This window comes from Pseudorca crassidens, chromosome 16 (assembly GCF_039906515.1).
Source record: "Pseudorca crassidens isolate mPseCra1 chromosome 16, mPseCra1.hap1, whole genome shotgun sequence".
Lineage (NCBI taxonomy): Eukaryota > Metazoa > Chordata > Mammalia > Artiodactyla > Delphinidae > Pseudorca > Pseudorca crassidens.
Genome location: NC_090311.1, coordinates 6,541,843 through 6,563,821, shown reverse-complemented (window position 1 = coordinate 6,563,821; position 21,979 = coordinate 6,541,843). Strand labels below are relative to the sequence as shown.

Below are 21,979 nucleotides of genomic sequence, written 5' to 3'. Positions count from 1 at the left end.
CCCCTCCCGCCGCCGGGCCCGACCTTTACCTGCAGCGGCGGCTCCCGAGTCCGGGGAGGGAGGCTCAGGCCCGGCCGCCCTACCCCGTGGGGCAGGCCGAACTCGCCGGATGCACGGACCGACGGACCGACTGACGCCTTGGGTCGCCGACGGAGGGCCAGCAGGCCCCCAGCCGAAGGCCCGGGCACCGGCCCCGCCGGGGCCGCGAAGGCCGCCAGGGAGGGCGCGATCGCAAGATCAGGCCTCACGGGCAGAGAGTCTTCAGCCGGCGACCCCGCCGCCACCCTCGCTCGGTGCCCCTGCGACGCGCGGTCCTCGCGGCCGCCTGCGTTGCCTCGCGGCTTTTGGTCCCTCCCTCTCGCCGTCCTTCTTGCCCCTCCTCCCCCGCCCTCCGGGTTGTCAGGGCAACCGGAGAGACGCCGGCCCTGGAGGAGAGGCTTTCGGAGGGGCTGCGGCGGCGGCGGCGGCGGCGGCGGCGGCGCGGGGGGCTCGGCCCGTGGGGCCCCAGGAGCATCTGACCATGGAGCCCCAGAGTAAGGGGGCCGGGGCCAGGGCCGGGGCGGGCGGCCGGGCCTGCCCGGAACGGGTGTGGGCGCCCTGCGCGCGGCTCCGCAGGCTTTTAATGCTTTTGACACAGAAATACGGTCTCCTCCTCGAGCTTTCTTTTCTTGGAGAGACAAGAAGGGGGCTAAATCCTGCCGAGTGTGTCCGCCGGGAGCCGGAGGGCCGGGTGAGCTCGGTAGTGTGGGCAGGAGGATGCAGCGCCGCCAGTGTGTTCCTTCCTGAAATGACCCCCAAGCAAATCCATTTCTTATTACTATTACTGTCATTGTTGTTGTTATTTTGTTTGGTAGTTTGATTCATTAACTGTAAATAGCCATTCTGCTTCTAAAATGTCAGCAATTAAACATGCAACAAGGCTAGGTCTTGTATTTATTAGAAGAGATCCCGTCCTCTTCCCAGTAGTCGGAGATTTGAATGAGAAAAAAATTTTGGAGCTTTGTCCAAAACTGTTAAATTCGTTACTGGAGGTTCTACGGGGTAGGCTTGGACACACACACAAAGTTACGATTTCTTTTTCTGTTTCCCACATTGTTTGACAAAAGGTGGGCAGTCTGGAGTTATCAGATCTAACACAAGCTTTAATTTACTGTGTTGATTGTTGTTGTTATTATTATTACTACGACTACTACTCAAACCTCTCTAGAAGGACAGTGCTCCGTCCTTCTTTCCCAAGCTAATGTTTTATTGCTCCTTTTGTTCTTAAAATAAGAACAGTGTTTTATATGGATGGACACTAGAAAGCCCTTGAACTTTTATAGAAGGATGCAGTTTGACTCTCCAAACCAAGTCGTCTTTTCTTGCACAATTTCAGAAATGGAAGTACTCAGACCAAATCCATTCTCTGGGGGATATGCTGACATTATTAAAGTTTCCAAGAAGGTTTTTAAAAACTTTTGCCTTTCTTTTAACTCACTTGCTGAGGAGAAAACTTACAAGTTGAGAGTTAGAGTTGTTTAAGTTGATTTTGTACAGTATTCTGTCACTTGCACTTGTAACTCTCTGGATTCCACATTTTATCTAACCTATTGAAAGAAATTTACAATAATACTGAAATTTTTGTTTCATTTCAAACTGATGCCAAGGTGTGTATGTTTTCTCTTTAGAGAAGAAATAAATCGAAGTGAAATATATCTTTTAAAACAGCAACTTTATTTCTTCAGATTTATGTTACTGTTTAAATGTGTAAACTATAACTTTCCAATCCATCAGTGCTCAGACTGTGTATCCACTCTCTCGTTCATGGTATTCATTATGCTCCAAACACTGTCCTAGGATTGAACAATGAATAGGACCATGTGGGCTTTGGTTATCCCTGGAAAACTGAGCAGGCACTTGCCCAAGAATTTTTGAAACCTCCCTGGGGTCTGAGATTGGGGAAAAAGAGATGGGCAGAAGGCTTCAGGCAGGAAGCAATAGTAGGCTTGCAGAATGACCCAGTAAAGAATGAGGGAAAGGGATTCCAGAGAGAGGGAATCCCTTGGGTATAGGCGCTGAGACCTGAGAGAGTAGTGTGGGTTTGAGGCTCAGAGTTCAAAGATCAGTAAAACTGTAAGTGAGAGAAGCCAGAGGGGTGGAGGGGAGGAGAAAGAAAAGAGACAAGCCTGGAAAAGTGAATAGGAACCAGATCCCAGAAGCTCTGTAAAACTGTGAGAAATTTATTACTGCTATGAATTTCACATTTATATCTCATCTCATTGGATTTTAAGGTGGAAAATATTTGTTAAGGAATCTATGCCTGGGACACAACTATAAATTTATTCTTTCTCACATACTCTCAAATGCTGTTATCAATTTAATTTTAGATAATTCAAACAATAACCATTTACGATAGGGAATTCGTTCACAGCCTAATAAACACCATTTTGGGTGTTAGTAAATATTTAAAAGGACAAGATTAAATGATCTTTAAGATCCCATTTAACTTGAAGATTCATACCCAGCCAGATTTCACCTGAGACTCAAGTTGCTATTTTATTCTCTCAAAGGTGTTGGAGAATGCCATGGCTGTGATAGTAACAAATATTACAGTTATAGGGTCACCATATGTTGCTGTGCCAATGTGATCCGACATACCTTAAGCCTGGTGTGTACGTGCTACCTTTTGTTATTGAGGGGTTTCAAATAGCATTTACAAGGGTAGTTGAGTATAGCATCAGTTACTTGATTAAAAGGAAGGCTCCTTCTTAATTGTTTTTAAGGATTAAACATATATCTAAGGACAACACCAAGGAACTACTAGGAATAACCCCCAAGTCAGTCTTATCCATTCTGTTTCCACACACTCAGTTTTCTATTACTTTTAGCAATGACCTTTATTAACTCAGTCATTAAAATCCAATAAACATAAACTCTTCAGATCCCACAGCTGGATCATACTCTGGCACTAGGCATAGGGTGACAAGGGCTACCACTGTTTTACAGAATGATAATAAGTCAATGATCCCAGAAATGACTCCTCAGGGAAAGGGCAAATTAAATAAACTCACAACCTCGGGCTGTTCAGAATGGTTTTGGCTCTTGCCTTACACATTTACATGTTTGTTTTTTTTCACATTTACATATTTAATTATTTTCTTCCTAAACTAACAACACTATTGGAAAGCTAACCCATGTATGAAATAACATGGAAAATGTACATCAAATTTCTTTTTTTTGTTTTTAAGAAAATATTTAAGTTCAACAGTACTATCTCTTCCCTAAGTTTTTAGTGAGTGACAATGCCAAGGGGTAGCTTTGGGGGTCTTTAACCCTCCCCCCCATGATCTTCCCTAGTCCACCAAATCACCCTAAACAAACACATAATCTGAATTTTAAAATGTGTGTATATATCAATTGCAGCATCAAGACAACTCCCCAGCTCCCACTTACAGCCATATTGCCACCTGTCCCCTAAACTCTCCCTATAAAATAATGTGGGCCTAGTTTAGGCCAGGCAGCAGTTTCTAGATACACACATACCTTTCAAAAGAAATGCTCAATGGGATTCTAAGTTATTCCAATGACTAACAGACTGAGGCATATCCTTAAAGGAGTGACGACTTCTCCAAACCGGTTTTCCCACTGGTCTTCCCCATATTTGAGTAGGATTTCACCACCTTCCCAGTTACTCCAGCTGGAAATCAGAGTCATCCTTAACTACTCTCTTTTACTCGCCACCCCTCCTACTCACCCCACCCACCAGAATGCATGTTTATTTTATTTTATCTTTTATATATCTTTATTGGAGTATAATTGCTTTACAATGTTGTGTTAGTTTCTGCTGTACAAAAAAATGTATCAGCTATACATATACATATATCCCCGTATCTCCTCCCTCTTGCATCTCCCTCCCTCCCACCCTCCCTATCCCACCCCTCTAGGTGGTCACAAAGCACCGAGCTCATCTCCCTGTGCTATGCAGCAGCTTCCCACTAGCCATTCTTTTTACATTTGGTAGTGTATACATGTCAATGCTACTCTCTCACTTCATTCCAGCTTCCCCTTCCCCCCTTGTGTCCTCAAGTCCATTCTCTATGTCTGCATCTTTATTCCTGCCCTGCCACTAGGTTCATCAGTACCGTTTTTTTAGATTCCATATATGTGCGTTAGCATACAGTATTTGGTTTTCTCTTTCTGACTTACTTCAGTCTGTAGGACAGACTCTAGGTCCATCCACCTCACTACAAATAACTCAATTTCGTTTCTTTTTATGGCTGAGTAATATTTCATTGTATATATGTGCCACATCCTCTTTATCCATTCCTCTGTCGATGGACACTTAGGTTGCGTCCATGTCCTGGCTATCGTAAATAGTGCTGCAATGAACACTGTGTTACATGAGTTTTTGAATTATGGTTTTCTCGGGGTATATGCCCAGTAGTGGGATTGCTGGGTCATATGGTAGTTCTATTTTTAGTTTTTCAGTTTTTTCCATACTGTTCTCCATAGTGGCTATATCAATTTACATTCCCACCAACAGTGCAAGAGGGTTCCCTTTTCTCCACACCCTCTCCAGCATTTATTGTTTGTAGATTTTTTGACGATGGCCATTCTGACCGGTGTGAGGTGATACCTCATTGTGGTTTTGATTTGCATTTCTCTAATAATGAGTGATGTTGAGCATCTTTTCATGTGCCTCTAGGCCATCTGTATGTCTTCTTTGGAGAAATGCCTGTTTAGGTCTTCTGCCCATTTTTGGATTGGGTTGTTTGTTTTTTTGATATTGAGCTGCATGAGCTGCTTGTATATTTTGGAGATTAATCCTTTGTCAGTTGCTTCGTTTGCAAATGTTTTCTCCCATTCTGAGGGTTGTCTTTTCATCTTGTTTATGGTTTCCTTTGCTGTGCAAAAGCTTTTAAGTTTCATTAGGTTCCATTTGTTTATTTTTGTTTTTATTTCCATTACTCTAGGAGGTGGGTCAAAAAGGATCTTGCTGTGATTTATGTCATAGAGTGTTCTGCCTATGTTTTCCTCTAAGAGTTTTATAGTGTCTGGCCTTACATTTAGGTCTTTTCTCCATTTTGAGTTTATTTTTGTGTATGGTGTTAGGCAGTGTTTATTTCACCTTCAGAATACACCCCAAATGTACGTCTTTCTCTCCCTCCCTGCTGTAATCACTGGTCCCCCAAGCCACCATCTTGACTAAACCATGACAGGAGACTCTGCTGATTTCTGCATGCCCTTTACCCCAGCTGTGCTCACCTGAGAGCCAGAGTAAGCTTCGCAGAATACACAGGTCATATCAAAAAGCCCTCCAGAGTTCTTGTTTAGCTGCTTCTTCAAACCACTGTGTACATGATCTTGGATACATTATGCCTCCGGCATATAGGTCTTTTAGTCCCTTAAACATCTCAAGCTCCTTTCAGGACTGCAGGTCTTTGCACAAGGTTCTCCCTCTGCCAGGGATGCTCCTCCATCCTGCTCTGGCAGGTTTGATTCAATGTCCTGTGGTTTCAGCTTAAATGTCGCTCTTGTTGAGTAAGCTCTGACTCCCTAAAGAGGGTTGGGCCCCTCTCTATGTTATTCCTATCTCTACTATGATCACAATCTGTAATTCTTTTGTTAATTTTCAAAATCTGTTTTCTCCACCGGTGTGTAGGGTGGTGGAAGAGGGCCCTGTCTGCCATTCTGTCTCCAGTGCTTAACATGGAATAAGCCCCAAACAAGCATTTATTGAATGGATGGCACTTTGTTAACACCTGGGTGCCTTATTTAATTTTATTTCCTTAAGAGCATTGCAGTGTGCTTAAAAAGAAAACCATTTTACTCTATAACAGAAAGGGCTGTGCTCCAGTGAAATTGAAGTACCTCTTGTGGAGTACACTTTGGGTAAAGTTCATTTAAATCAGGTGCTTATAAATGTTAGGTGAATTACAAGTATGGCATTGCTTTCTCTTCACTAGTTTAAAAGAGGTGTTTTAAGTATCTCATTCTATCCAGCAAAATTAAGGAAATAGGAAGCTAATCTTATTTGGGGTACTAAAGGACTGCCAGATCATAGACTCAACAAAATCTTTGCACTGCCGTGGAGTACTTGTTCATTAATTACCTGAGAGACTGGTAGGAATTTAAGAGTAATAAATTACTTAAGCCCAGGAGTGTTTTTAAAAGTCTGTGTAGGGGCTTCCCTGGTGGTGCAGTGGTTAAGAATCCGCCTGCCAATGCAGGAGACACGGGTTCGAGCCCTGGTCCAGGAGGATCCCACATGCCGCAGAGCAACTAAGCCTGTGAACCACAACTACTGAGCCTGCGCTCTAGAGCCTGCGAGCCACAACTACTGAGCCCGTGTGCTACAACTACTGAAGCCTGTGCGCCTAGAGCCCGTGCTCCGCAAGAGAAGCCACCACTATGAGAAGCCCGCGCACCGCAACGAAGAGTAGCCCCCTGCTCACCGCAACTAGAGAAAGCCCGCGTGCAGCAACAAAGACCCAACGCAGCCAAAAATAAATAAATAAAATAAAAATCTATTAATAAAATGGTAAACTAATTTTTAAAACGTCTGTGTAACAATTTTTGTCAAGTAGTCTTAGTCTCTAAAGAATATTAATATTAATTCTGTCAATTAGGTTATAATTCAAAGGTTATTATTAAACAAAGGCTTATATAAATAAAGTTTAAAACTTAAAAAAACTTCAAAGCAACACCTTTTAAATAGCTGTAGTTTAAAATCCCCATCAAAATCCCAAGTTCAGTGCAGTCCTGACCTTGGGATGCTCAGCCCGCAGGGCGGGGCAAACCGACTTTATGGGGGCAGCTGTGTCTCACCAGAAGCTCAGCATTATCCCCAGGCCAAGTCTATACCTGACAACTTGGATTTCACCTCCTCTTGACAGGAAAAGGAAGCACTACTATAGCCTGCTTGGTCTGGGGAACCTGCCCAGACACACCCAGGAACTGAACTAACCCAACCAGTTTACTGCAGGGGCTTTGTGCCTAAGCGTCACCCAAGAACGGCCTGAATGACTCATTAAGTACAGAAGGTGGTGCAAAGTCATTAACACGCAAACAACTCACACCAGTGTTCTGTGCGTTTCCCTGCTCACAGCGCTGGGGCACGCCAGGGGCGAAACTGGAGATGCTTATCCTTGGGACCCTGCAGAGCTCTGGGGACATTTCTCTCCTGAGCGGCAGAAAGAAACGAGGAGGCATTCCTTGCTTTCAGATTCCTTTAGCTGTGACCCGCCCCCTTGTAGGTTGTCAGGGACGCTTCCCTGGCCTCACCTTCTTGGGAGGGTCGTCTCATTCTCATACTCTCTTGCCTGCTTGTTTCTGCCTGGAATCTACTCAACTGCCCATGCATGTATACATCCTTTCAAACATCTCTATAATGGTTACCATCTCTTAAAAATGTTGCCTGTTTACCCTCCTCCAACCCAAATCAGAGTTAATTTCTCCCTCCTAGGCACTGTGTCTGCATTTTGTCCTACTTTTGTTATTCTAACACGTTGTAATTGATATATATTTATATGTTCAACCCTCCCATTAGAAACTAACTTGAAATGGATTAAGGGCTTAAGTGTAAGACCTGAAACTATAAAAGTAGAAGAAAACATAGGGAAAGAGCTCCTTGCCATAGATCTTGGCAATGGTTTCTTGGATACGACACTGAAAGCACAGGCAACAGAAGCAAAAATCAGCAAGTGATTAGTCTGGCCACACTAAACTAATAAGCTCTGTACAGAAAAAGAAACAAGCAACAAAATGGAAGGGCAACCTAAGGCAAAGAAAATATTTGCAAACCATCCGTCGGTGAGGGGCTGATATCCAAAATATATGAGGAACTCATACAACTTAATAACAGAAAAGCAAACAATCCATTTAAAAAATGGGCAGGGGGCCTGAATAGACATTTTTCCAAGGAAGATATACAAATGACCAACACATGAAATGATGTCAAGCACGTGAAAGTGTGCTCCACGTCACCGATCATCAGGGAAACGCGAATCAAAACCACAATGAGATACCACCTCACACCTGTCAGAACGGTGTTTTCAAAAAGACAACCCTCAGAATGGGAGAAAATATTTGCAAATGAAGCAACTGACAAAGGATTAATCTCCAAGACTTACAAGCAGCTCCTGCAGCTCAATAACAGAAAAACAAACAACCCAATCCAAAAACGGGCAGAAGGCCTAAATAGACATTTCTCCAAAGAAGGCATACAGACTGCCAACAAACACATGAAAGAAGGCTCAACATCATTAATCATTAGAGAAATGCAAATGAAAACTACAATGAGATATCATCTCACACCAGTCAGAGTGGCCATCATCAAAAAATCTAGGACTTCCCTAGTGGTGCAGTGGTTGAGAGTCCGCCTGCCGATGCAGGGGTTACGGGTTCGTGCCCCGGTCCGGGAAGATCCCACGTGCAGTGGAGCGGCTGGGCCCGTAAGCCATGGCCGCTGAGTCTGCGCGTCCGGAGCCTGTGCTCTGCAATGGGAGAGGCCACAACAGTGAGAGGCCCGCATACCACAAAAAAAAAAATAAAGTCATGTACCGAAATGTTCATTGCAGCTCTATGTACAATAGCCAGGACATGGAAGCAACCTAAGTGTCCATCATCAGATGAATGGATATAGAAGATGTGGCACATATATACAATGGAATATTACTCAGCCGTAAAAAGAAATGAAATTGAGTTATTTGTAGTGAGGTGGTTGGACCTAGAGTCTGTCATACTGAGTGAAGTAAGTCAGAAAGAGAAAAACAAACACTGTATGCTAACACATACATATGGAATCTAAGAAAAAAAAAAGGTCATGAAGAACCTAGGGGTAAGATGGGAGTAAAGACACAGACCTACTAGAGAATGGACTTGAGGATGTGGGGAAGGGGAAGGGTAAGCTGTGACAAAGTGAGAGAGTGGCATGGACATATATACACTACCAAATGTAAAATAGATAGCTAGTGGGAAGCAGCTGCATAGCACAGGGAGATCAGCTTGGTGGTTTGTGACCACCTAGAGGGGTGGGATAGGGAGGGTGGGAGGGAGGGAGATGCAAGAGGGAAGAGATATGGGAACATATGTATATGTATAACTGATTCACTTTGTTATAAAGCAGAAACTAACACACCATTGTAAAGCAATTATACTCCAATAAAGATGTTAAAAAAAAAAGAAGAGATAAGTGTTTGCAAGGTTGTGGAGAAAAGGGAACCCTGGTCCACTGTCGGTGGGAATGTAAATTAGTACAGCCACTATAGAAAACAGTGAACAGTGTGGGGCTTTCTCAAAACATTAAAGATAGAACTACCATATGATCCAGTAATCCCACTTCTGGGTATACATCTAAAGGAAATGAAATCAGGATCTTGAAGAGGTATCTGCCCTCCCACGTTCATTGCAGCATAATTCACAAGAGCCAAGATATGGAAACAAGTTAAGTGTCTGTCTGTGGATGAATGGTTAAAGATGTGATATATATGCATGATGGAATATTATTCAGCCACGAGAAAGAAGTCCTGCAATTTGCAACAACATGGATGGAACTTGAGGGCATTATGCTAAGTAAAATATAAAATAAGTCAGAGAAAGACAAATACTGTATGATCTCACTTATATGTGGAAGCAAAACAAGCTGAACTCATATAAACAGAGCAGAGTGGTTACCAAGGGCTGGCGGGGTGGAGGAAATGGGGAGATATCGGTCAAAGAATACAAACTTCAAGTTAGAAGTGGAATAAATTCTGGGGATCTGATGTGTATGGTGACTATAGTTAACAATACTGTATTGTATATTCAAAAGCTGCTGAGAGAATAGATCTTAAATGTTCTCATCACACGCAGACAAAAGGTAATTATGTGAGGTGAGAGAGGTGTTGCTGGACCTACCATGGTAATTGTTTCACAGTTTATAAGTGTATCAAATCATCAGGTTGTAGATCTTAAACTTACACAGTATTATGTGTCTATTATATCTGAATAAAGCTGGGGGGAAAAGCTGTGAGGTCAACATTTTCTTTCCTGGAGCTCTCTAGAGTACTGGAAAGAAACTAACTAGCCCTGTTATACCAATTACTTTTACTAAAGAGTTCTAACACAGCAACTATTTGGTTATTCTGAGCGTTGCTTTATGCAGGATTTGATTATAGGTAGCTGGTTTATATTTTAAGTAACTTTTTTTTGCCACTGTAAACAATGGACTACCAGTGTCCCTTTACCACTGGGGGTCATCAATGTCTTTAAATCAAATCAGATTGAAGAAACAATTTTAGATAATCCAGTGCCAATTCAGAAGACAAATCCTAAAGGTTCTGTTCTCTGGATCCCACTTTTGTATTAATATTTGTATCAATTAGGGTTTAATCAGAAGAGCAGAACTACTGTGAGTGATATAGGATAAGGGGTCTAGAACAGAGATTAGACTTTGTATAATTGTGGGAGCTGGTGAAGAAGTCAGTGCAAACTGTTGTGTCTGTGACTGACGCTGGGCCTGGTGTTGCTCCAAGTTGGCGGGACCAGCGGTTGGGAAGGAAAGCTGGATATGAAGGTGGGAAAAGCAGGGACAGAGTGGAGCCTGCCAAGTCAAACTGGAACCTGCAAGGATAAACTGGAGCCCATGTCTGTCTCTCACCACCTGCAACATCAGTGATATGCATGACCTGCAAGAGAGCTGGCGACCTTCCCTGAGGAGCCCTGCATGTGCCTGGCATGGTGCTCTGAGAACTTGAAGGAGGAGGTCTGTCCAAATTTCAGCTGCTGCTTCCCACCAACAAGGTGAGCAGCCAATGAACAACCACATGAGCCTGGTGCCCTGTACCGTCCTCTAGAGAGTAAAAAGCAAAATGGGAAATGCTGTTTCACCCCGAATGCTAAAGCTCACATGTGTGACCCAGAACTGAACAGGGAAGGGAATTCTTCAGTGTAGCTAAATTGGCCCAGTACAAAACCACCAAACCCTGTAGCCCATTTATCAGATTAGGGAAGTTCCCTTCTAGTCCTAATTTGCCAAGGTATTATTTATTTATTTTTAATCACGAAGAAGTGTTGGATTTCATCAAATGCATTATTTCCTTTTTTTCTCTATTAGTGTGATTTACATTGATTGTTCTTCAAATGTCAAACTAACCTTGCATTAATGGGATAAACCCTAGATGGTTATGGTGTTCTATGTGGTGAATGGAGTGCTGAATTTAATGTTCTAGTTTTTAAAAGGATTTTTGAGCTGTATTCATATGAGGGATTGGCCTGTAACTTTACTTTTTGTGATTTCTTAGTCTAGTTTCAGTATCAGGGTTATCTTAATCAAAAAAATGAGCTTAATCTCAAAAATAGAGGCTGTATTCCCCCTATTTTGGTTCTCTTTCTGTCTTTATTCTCTTAAAAGATTTTGTAATGTTGGTGTTATTTCTCCATTACATTGAAGAATATACCAGTGAAACCATCTGTAACGGGTTTTTCTTTGTGGGGAAAGTTTTAAATTGTGAACACTATTTACTTACTAGATGTAGGGGTACATACACTTCTATTTCTTAGTTTTGGCAAGTTGTGTCTTTCAAAGACTGAGCTCTTTTAATATAAATTATCTGATTTATTCCCATAAGTTTGCTTATAATAAAGTCTTATCTTTGTAATAGTATCTATAGGATCCATAGTGATAACCCTTTTTTAAAAAATTTATTTATTTTTGGCTGCGTTGGGTCTTCATTGCTGCATGTGGCTTTCCCTAGTTGCGGTGAGCAGGGGGCTACTCTTAGTTGCGGTGCGTGGGCTTCTCATTGCAGTGGCTTCTCTTGTTGCAGAGCACAGGCTCTAGGCACAGGGGCTTCAGTAGTTGCAGCACACAGGCTCAGTAGTTGTGGCTCACGGGCTCTAGAGCTCAGGCTCAGTAGTTGTGGCGCATGGGCTTAGTTGCTCTGCGGCATGTGGGATCTTCCGGGACCAGGGGTCGAACCCATGTCCCCTGCATTGACAGGCAGATTCTCAACCACTGTGCCACCAGGGAAGCCCCGATAGTGATAACCCTTTTAATTCCTTATGTTATTCATTTGTGCTTTATCTCTCTCTTTCATTCTTTTTTTTTTTTTTTTGTGGTGCGTGGGCCTCTCACTGTTGTGGCCTCTCCTGTTGCGGAGCACAGGCTCCAGACGCGCAGGCTCAGCGGCCATGGCTCACGCGCCCAGCTGCTCCGTGGCATGTGGAATCCTCCTGGACTGGGGCACGAACCTGCGTCCCCTGCATCGGCAGGCAGACTCTCAACCACTGTGCCACCAGGGAAACCCTCTTGTTCATTCTTGATAGAGATTTATATTAGTTGTCTATCACTGCATAACAAATTATTCAAAACTTAATGTCTTCAAACAACAAACATTTATTATGTGTGGTAGCCAGACTTCTAAGGTGGTCCCCATGATCTCCATGTCCTGCTGTTACACCCTGTATAACCTCCTCCCTCTGAGTGTCAGTGGGCTCTATGACTTGCTTCTAACCAATAGAACATTGTGAAAGTGCTGGATTGTTACTTCTGTGTGTGTGTGTGTATGCGTGTGTATGCATGTATCTATGTGTACATATAAACATATATACATTTAGATATATAGATGGGGAGGAGAGAGAGAGAGAGAGAAAGAGATAATATACACATAAATTAGACTTCATCTTGCTAGCATGCACTGGAGACACTCTCCTTGCTAGTTTGATGAAGTGAGCAGCCATGTTGAATATGTCCAACTGCAGGTGGCCTGTAGAACCTGAGGTTGGCATCCAGTCCACAGCCAGTGAAAAGCCTGGGTGTTCAACCATACAAACCCGACGAAATAAATTCTCTCAGCAACTTGAATGAGCTTAAAGGTCGATTCTTCCCTGAATGCCTGCAGATAAGAATTTAACCCAGCTGACACCCTGACTGCAGGCTTGTGAGACCCTGACAGAGAACCCACTTGAGCTGAGCTCAAATTCTTGACTTGCAGAAAATAGGGAACAATAAACATGTGTTTTCTTAAAAATGTTCACATGTGGTAATTTGTTACGGAGCAATAAAAAACTAATGTATTATCTCATGTAGTTTCTGTGGGTCAGGATTTCAGGAATACATTAGCTGGGGGTTCTGTCTTGGATTGTAGTCAGTATGTTGGCCAGGGATGCAGCCTTCTGCAGGCTTGACTGAGGCTGGAGGATCTGATTTCAAGATGGTGCACTCAACATTTATGGCAAGTTGGTGCTGGCTGATAGCAAGAGACCTAAGTAACTGAACACATTAACCTCTCTATAGAGTTGCTGTAGTGTCCTCACAGCATGGTACCTGATTTCACCCAGAGTGAATGATCTAAGAGAGAGAAAGGTAGAAGCTGTAGTGTCTTTTATAGTCTAGCCTAGGATACCATACTCTGTCATTTGCATTATTGTCTTAATAACAGGTCAACCCTCTTCAATATGAGAGAGGAGTACACAAGGGCACGAATAGCAGGAGGTGAGAATCATTGGGGGCCATCTTGGAGGCTGGATATCATAGAAGTAATAAATTGTGTTATTTTTTTAAAGGCTTTTATATTTTATGTTTATTTTCATATTTTTACATTTACATTTTATATTTTCTCCATTATGCATTTGTTTTCTATTTCATTGATTTCTGCCTATATCTTTATTTCCATCATTTAAATTTGCTGTTCCTTTTAAAAAGTTTTTTGATGTAGATGCTTACATCATTGCTTTTAGCCTTCTTTTTCAAATAAATGCGTTTAAGGCTGTGAATTTCCCTCTGAGCCCCAATTTAGCTGAATTCCACAAGTTTTCTTTTTTTGTAAAGTTATATAGAAGTACGACATATGTATAAGAGAGTACAGAATATTAAATCTCCAGGTTGATGAATTATCACAAAGTAAACACACTCAGTTACTAGCACCCAGATCAAGAAATGGATTACCACTAATTATTTTAAAGTCTGAGCCTCATAGTATTGCAAACTGCTTTAAAGTTCATATCTGATCATTTCAACACCTGAATCACTTGTGAGGTTTGTTTCTCTTTTCTGTTTTTGCTCTTAGTTTTCAGTCATTTCATCATGTATCCTGGCATTCCTGATAATTTTTGATTGAATGCTTGACATTCTTTTTGAAAAATCATAGAGGTTTCAGTAGATATTATCCATAGAGGATTTTATCTACTTTTGGTTGGCATTTAGGGTACAAATAAATCACTGTACTTCAGTTGAGGGCAGTCTGTTTTCAGTTTGCCCTTATTCCTAGGATGTAGCCAGCCATTTCAGGGATGTTAGCTGAAAACCTGGGGTCTTCACTAGTGCCCTTCCTTTTCAGCAGGACTTATATTTCAATTTTTGATCCCCAGCACCATGATATTGCCAAAATCTCTGCTTGCCCATGGTCAGCAAACTCCTCAAGGAGGAGTTGCTGGGCTTATTTCTCTGTGTCCCCTTTTCTCTAGGGTCTTGGCCCCTTAAGCCTTGGTTGTTTTTGGCAGTCTTCAGCTCCAGTGTTTCTGTGTGGCTGTTGAAGCTCTACGATACCACTTTCTACTTGTCTTGCCCCAGCTGTGAATCAGCAGATTCCCCAAGGACCAATGTAAGGGAAGTATATGGCCAACCTCAGTGCTCTTTTTTGCTCTCTGGGACCTTGGGCCCAAATCTTGTCTACGTTTTTGGACCTTGATGCCTTCGTACAGCTGTTTTTTATATGTTATCCAGTTTTTGTGCTTTGTGGAATTATTAGTGTGATAGCCACTGGAAGCAGAAATTGGTAATTAAAATTTTAACAGAAGATCCTTAGACATTTAATTCAAAAGAATTCATCCGTTTTCAATATTTGTTTCATAGCCTTCTATTTTTTGAAGATCTGAAAACATATGTAAAAAATTTATTAATCCAGCAGCAATTCCTATCTTTTAATCATTCAATATGTAGTTTGCAAGTGAAAAAATGAATAAATTTTATACATAATATCTGTGTCTTCCAGTTTGTGATCAAATTGCATAAGTCCTAGTTAATAAAGATAACTTGAAACTTCAGTAGATGATATTTTTTGTGCTAATTCCTTGAAGATTAAAGAGATTTTTATAACTATTTTATGTACATTTCATAGAAAGCACTTTTGATGGTTAAAAAATTATATATATCAAAAATAAAGTAAGGCCAAAGATGACTAATGGGATGGTTTCTCCGGGGGAAAGTAGTCTCTGCTCTTTTTAATATTTTATCTGTTAATTTCATTTAGAATGTGTTCCGGATATTCCCTGAGTTGGCTAAATGTGTTACTTCAGCCTTTTGTTTGTTTTTTTTAATTGGAGTACAGTTGCTTTACAATGATGTGTTAGTTTTTGCTGTACAGCAAAGTGAATCAGCCGCACATATACATATATCCCCTCTTCCTTGGATTTTGTTCCCATTTAGGTCAGCACTTCAGCCTTCTTGAATCTACTCGCATGGTGGTGGTCTTTTCCCTCTTTCTCTGTTGACTGGCTTCCTCTCTACTCTGTGCATATTTTGTGATGAGGACACCACTAGCTCCCAACTATATATCATCAGTTTCAACTGCCCAAGGAGAGACTGAATTTTCTTTCTTAATTTGAATTGTAAAATCCAAGGGCAGGATTCTTATTAGACCAGCTGTATCGTATGCCCACCCCATCATGAAGGATGGAGGGGAGGGATGTCCATGACAGCTCGTGCACAGGGAAGGCTGCAAGGATCTGGAATGTCAGGGCATCATCAGCCAAGGTGACTGTGCAGAACCACAGTGTTTCTCTACTGTGTCCAGGGGGTCATCTACTAGTTGCTGTGGTTCGTTAGAGGGAGGCCTGTTCCTCATTGATCATCTCCTCCAAAACTGTTACAATAGGTGCAGGAACTCACTCTTCACTGAGTTATTTCTAAGATCCATTCACAGAAGCAGGGACTTTTTTTTTTTAATGACTCAACTGCTTTATCTTGCTTAAGGTGACAAAGATGAGTACTGCTAAAAATCAAAGCATTATTGCTGTCAGGTCTTGCTGACCAGTATAAAATCACCTCTTATTCTTTTATTCAGAGCACTTCAAACCTAAATGTATTCAATATCCAAACCAAATTTATTAAAAAGTCTCCGTTCTTCCCATTTCTCAGAATAAAGTCATCATGACAGCGCTCTTTAGGAAACTCTCTGTGCTTGTACCTACTTTCTTGTCCTCCGAGGTGAGAGAGTCAAACTGAACTTTAAAAAATCTTTTATACAGATTATCATGATGAATTTAGTCAGGCGCAATGAAATCTAAGACACGAAGCAGCCACAGTATTCTCACTTTTTGGTCTGTAAAGTGAAAATAACTTGTAGTTCAATTTACTGTATAACTCTAAGAATGAGGCTGATCTAAGTATCATAACCGTGGCATCATAGCCTACAGCGTGGGAAATGTTCACTTACGCCACAGCCTTCTTTGAGCAGGCACTCTCCATACAGTGCAGCTTTGTCTCTTTCACCAAAGTTCAGGACAAAACTTCCTGGTTTAGTTCAGCAACTGTGTGATTCAGGTGAACTTCAAGTATTTGGAACATGTCAACTTCACAGAAGGTTGTGTATCACCTGTCCTGATGGGATAAATAATAAGGTTTGCATCCTGCCTTCCAAGGCTCAGGTACTTCATGGCAGTATGTTTTGGGGTTAGTAGTGCTCCCCACTGTGAATTATGAGGTGGGATTTTTAGATCTTTAAAGGAATAACAATTGCTATTCAAGACTGGCATTATCCCATTTGTGCTCTATATCTACATGAATATGCAGCTTGTCTTAACTTACACTTCCTAATATTACAAATATGTATTACATTTACACAGAGATACATAAATATGTACTTCTTATTTTGAAAATTTTCAGAGTTATGAAATCGTTCAAAGTCATACAATGAATACTTTTATTCCCTTCATGGAGATTTCATTGTTTACATTTTGCCACACTGGATTTCTCTTTCCAACTCTGTCTCTCTTATTCTCATTCTCTCTCTCTCCCTCTCCCCACCCCGACTCCCACTTCCTGTACACACACACATACACACACACGCACACCCTTTTGCTGAACCCTCTGAAAGCAGTTGCACATATCACTATGCTTCAGTCCTGAACATGTCAGCACGATATTCCTAAGAACTAGGACATTCTCCTGTGTAGTCACGATACAATTAATACATCCTCCAAACTTAACGTTAATAATATCTAATATGTGCTCCCTATTCATATTTTCTCAGTTGCCTTAATAATGTCCTTTGTGGCTGTCTTTTTTCCTTTTCAAGTGACCAGGACCTAATCCAGGATTATGCACTGCATTTAATTGTCACATTCCTTTAGTCTTCTTTAAGTCTTCTTTAATCTAGAACAGTCTCCCGTACTTTTTTTCTCTTATGACACTGACAGTTTTGAAGCGGCCAATTGTCTTTACAGAACGTTCCATGCTAGATTTGTCTGATTGTTGCCTCAGGACGTTTTAAGTCAGATATTTTCTCAAGGAATGTAACATTACACTGATGTGGTGTCCCTTCCATTGCCTCATATCGGGGGGCACAAGATACCAGTTCTGTGTACTATTTTGATGCAATGTCATTGCTGCAGCTGAAAAAGAAGAGACTAATTTTCTGGAAAGCAAGGGAATTATGAGTTGGGAATCTCTGTTAAGAAGAGAAAAACTAGTTTCTCCAGGTTGTCAGGACTGTGCTACAGAGCTGGTCAATTCTCATTGCTTAAGCCACAACTCGGTGCTTCCTACCATTGTAGGTGCGGGGCATCAGGGCAGCAAGTAGCATGGAAATGAAAGGCCTGCCTGTCTTCTCTAAGAAATCTCCTCCCAGGGCTTCCCTGGTGGCACAGTGGTTAAGATCCCGCCTGCCAATGCAGGGGACACGGGTTCGAGCCCTGGTCTGGGAAGATCCCACATGCCGCAGAGCAACTAATCCCGTGTGCCACGCTACTGAGCCTAGAGCCCATGCTCTGCAACAAGAGAAGCCACTGCAATCAGATGTCCGTGCATCACGACGAAGACCCAATGCAGCCAAAAAATAATAAATAAATAAATAAATTTATTAAAAAAAAAATCTCCTCCTAGCAGAGGAGAGAACCTGACAGATATGAAATTATTTTCCAGTGGGATAAGACAGTGTTTTTCAGCTTAGGTCCAGGGCATAGATATGAGCATGGCAAGAACAGTGAATCAGTGGCTTGTAATTGGGCCCATGCCGCTCTCTGTATCTTTTTTTACTGCTTCCCAATCTACACTTATGACTCTAATTAGGCCTGTCTCCTTGCTGCCTTGCACATTTACCACAGTCACTTACCTTTTTATTCCTTCACCCGGTGCCCTGCCCTCCAGTGCTCTCCACTATCTCCACTGGTAGCCAGCCTCTAGGACGGCCCCCAGGCCCCCTCCCCCCTCCAGTGTTACTGCCCTGGTCCCCTGCCTCATTGCGCCAAGGTTGGCCGGTGTGGCCAGTGGCTGTGGCAGAAGTGCTGATGCCGCTCCCTCCGTTAGGTTGTTTCTGCCTCGGGCGGACCTTCAGCCTCTCTCTCCCTCTTGTTTTCTCTTACTCTCTCTCTTTTCCCCACCACCTGCCAGCTGCCATGGCGTGAACCCATTCAAGCACCCTGTGGAATGGCTTCCCTGGTAAGGAACAGAGGCCTCTGGCCACGAGCCCGTGAGGACTGACTCCAGCAACTCAGAGAGCGAGCTCACAGGCAGATTCTCCAGGCTCAGCTGAGCCTTGAGGTGAGGGCCGCCCTGTCTGACAACTTGGCAGCAAACTCACGGAGGCTCCGAGCCACGTCTACCCAGCTAAGCCATTCCCAGGCTCCTGACCCTCAAAACCTGTGAGATAAGGGATATTGTTGTTCTAAGCCATTAAGTTTGGGGGTAATTTGTTATGCAGCCTTGGAATCAGATACCATCTTGTATCTGCTACTTTAACCCTGGGCTTTCTGATTCCAGGCTGCACTGATCTCTCCCAACTAGAACTCCTTCGGCACTTTGCTTGCTTTTCATTTTTTCTAGAGTTTATTATTTTACTTTTGGGATAATTAATATAGTGAACAAGTTTCAAAAATCCAAAGTTATAGAAGAGTACATAGTAAAAAGCCTCCTCATTCTGTAACACTGCCCGCCAGTTCCTGCCCTGCAGGCAGCCACCATTGTTCGCTTCTGGTATATCATTCCAGAGCTAGTTGAAACATTATAGATACAAGCACATTATGTATACTATATTCCTCTCTCGGTTCTGTACTGTGATTTTTTTTTCACCTATTTTGGAGAGCTTTCTGTTTAGTCCATAATAAGTTTTTCTCATTTATTAAACAACTGCATAGTGTTCTATTGTATGAATTTACCTAATTTATTTAACCAGTCCACTACTGATGGACTATCAGTTTGTTTCTTGTCTTTTGCTCTTGTGATAAGCAAAACAAAAGTTGTCTATATCCTAATCCCCCAAACCTGTGACTATGTTACCTCCCGTGGAAAACGGGGCTTTGCAGCTGTATTAAGTTAAGGACGGTAAAGTAGGAAGATTAGCCTGTATTATCCAGGTGGGCCCAATGTAATCAACCACAAGGGTCCTTATAAGAGGGAAGGAGGAGAGTCCGAGGGCTGAGGATTTTGTGGCGATGGAAGTGAGTGTTGGAGCGTTACCAGGTCAGGAACTAAGGACGGTGGGAAGCTTCTAGAAGCTGGGAAAGTGCTCGGAAATGGACTCTCCCCTAGAACCTCCGTGGAAAACGGGGCTTTGCAGCTGTATTAAGTTAAGGATGGTAAACTAGGAAGATTGGCCTGTATTATCCAGGTGGGCCCCATGTAATCAACCACAAGGGTCCTTATAAGAGGGAAGGAGGAGCGTCGGAGGGCTGAGGATTTTGTGGCGATGGGAGTGAGTGTTGGAGCGTTACCAGGTCAGGAACCGAGGACGGTGGGAAGCCTCTAGAAGCTGGGGAAGCGTTCGGAAATGGACTCTCCCCTAGAACCTCCAAAAAGGACAAGCCTTCGATTTTCGTTGGGCAAGACTCATTTTGGACTTCTGACCTCCAGAACGGTAAGATAATACATTTGTCTTGTTTTAAGCGACTATGTTTGAGGGAATGGGTTACAGCAGCCATAGAAAACCAGTACGGCTTTTATTACCAACCACTGTAAACTAAATAATGTTGTGCACCTGACATTTTGCATTTGTGCTGGTATATTCATAGAATAAATGTCTAGGTGTGGAATTGCCCCGTCAAAGGCAGTGTTAGTGTGATAATGTTAACATCCTCCATAGGGCTTAACGCTAATCTACATTTCCAACAGCAACATACGTCTCTCCTTTTCCACACCCTCTGCAACGCGTGTGTTATCAAACTTTTGGATTTTTACCATTCTGCTAGTGAAAAATTCTAATTTGCTAGAACAACATGCTTATGAACTTTTCCTCCTCTGCCCAACACGTTTAGAATGTCCTTCAGAGTTAGGATTAGGTGCTTACTTCTAGTTTATCTTCCACTGTTTGCCTTTGTGTCCCTCCTACTACCTGACATAAAATGTGTTCTCCCCATAGACTGGGAAAAGGAAATAAAAATCTGGAGACAGGGATAAGAAATGTGACGTAGAATCCATTTTATCCATCTCTCTATCCATCAAGTTCCATTTAGAAAACAAAATGTCTGTTTGGGGCTAAAATATCTTAATGGCAGTCATTGATGAGTGAAACGTTAAGAAATGGTTGCCTGGCAATGTTGGATTTTTTTTGCCGTTTGATCGACATGGGGTGGGATCCACAAACACAGCTTGCATATGGCCACACCCTGCCTCTGACTGCAGACCTTTCCCTCAAAGGTCAACACAGTCCAGGCTCCTGGCCAGTCCTTGGCGATTGTTTGCACACCAGATAAAACCTGTTTGTTTCGCCCTGTTCAAGGACTAAGAGCTGCCCCAGAAACTGTAACTCAAGTGCTTTTCCAGTGAAGGAAACAAATGGAAACTTCTACCACCTTCCTCCTCTTCCCTTCTCTTGGGGCTGAGTTATACTCCATTCCTCATGTTTTCTTCTTTATTCGTACTGCCGGCAGCTTAAAAACAAATGTTTTTTTCCAGTCTCCAGCATCTTTATTTACTTTTTTGAAATCTTGAAACTTAAGGGAAAGGAAAATCTATCACTCTCAAAAACATTGGAGACTTCAGTTGCGTTTGTTTATAATGTAGCCTGGTTGGTTTGAAGTTTAATAAAAAATGTTACAGTGAAAGTTCTGATCCGAGAAATCTCCTTGTTAATAACTTGAGCTGTTAGCTAAAATTTTTTTTATCCGTTTAATATGTAGTGTTTAGCTTCAATGTGAACAAATGTTAGAGTATGGGTTTAGGGTTTTCACAACTTCCAAGAAATGGCAAAATTTCGTGAATCAAACGTAATAAATCATGGAAGGACAAAACAAAATCTGACAATGAGCCCAGTTATCAAATATTTTTGTTTCTTGAAAAAGGATACCAAAGAGTGAAACCTTTCGAGAGAAACATGTACCTTCTGCCTCTTTGCTATTCTGAATTGGTAATTATTGACAAATACCCAACACATGATTTTAAAGGTAGACAGCTGATTCTCCATTTTTTGCCGATCACGCGTCCACATTTTCATTGGCGCTTATTCTGCATGACACCTGAACTTGAGTCCTTCAGCGTCTGCCAGAAGGAGGGCACACCCATGAAACAGACGCTGTCTGGAGGCCTGGTTCCCCAGGTGCTCCATTTACTAATCAGTAGTCAGATGGTAACTTGATTACAGGTAACTTAGCGTGAGTCAGGCTGATTTGCCACAGCTGTTTCTACTAAAGCTTTCTGATACTAGTCATCGCCACCACTACTGCCAAATGGCATCTGTTTTACTTTTGCGTTAATTTTATTTTGTATTTATTTTTATTTTTATTTATTTATTTATTTTGCGGTACGCAGGCCTCTCACTGTTGTGGCCTCTCCCGTTGCGGAGCACAGGCTCCGGACGCGCAGGCTCAG

At 42.3% G+C, this 21,979-nt stretch overlaps 2 protein-coding genes across 3 annotated transcripts in view; one reads left to right on the top strand and one right to left on the bottom strand.

Annotated features, from left to right (window-relative positions):
• DHX32 (DEAH-box helicase 32 (putative)) overlaps nt 1-337 on the bottom strand; it is a 52,744-nt gene extending 52,407 nt beyond the window's left edge. Inside the window, exon 1 of one of the 2 annotated variants that reach the window (XM_067709073.1) lies at nt 30-337. The gene's annotated coding sequence lies outside the window, so the exon portion shown is untranslated. The remainder of the gene's footprint in view (nt 1-29) is intronic. The other variant, XM_067709074.1, reaches the window with a different exon arrangement.
• Nucleotides 110-21,979, top strand: part of FANK1 (fibronectin type III and ankyrin repeat domains 1) — a 112,117-nt gene continuing 90,247 nt past the window's right edge. Inside the window, exon 1 of the mRNA XM_067709076.1 lies at nt 110-533. Within this exon, the coding sequence (XP_067565177.1) occupies nt 110-533 (424 nt within the window). The remainder of the gene's footprint in view (nt 534-21,979) is intronic.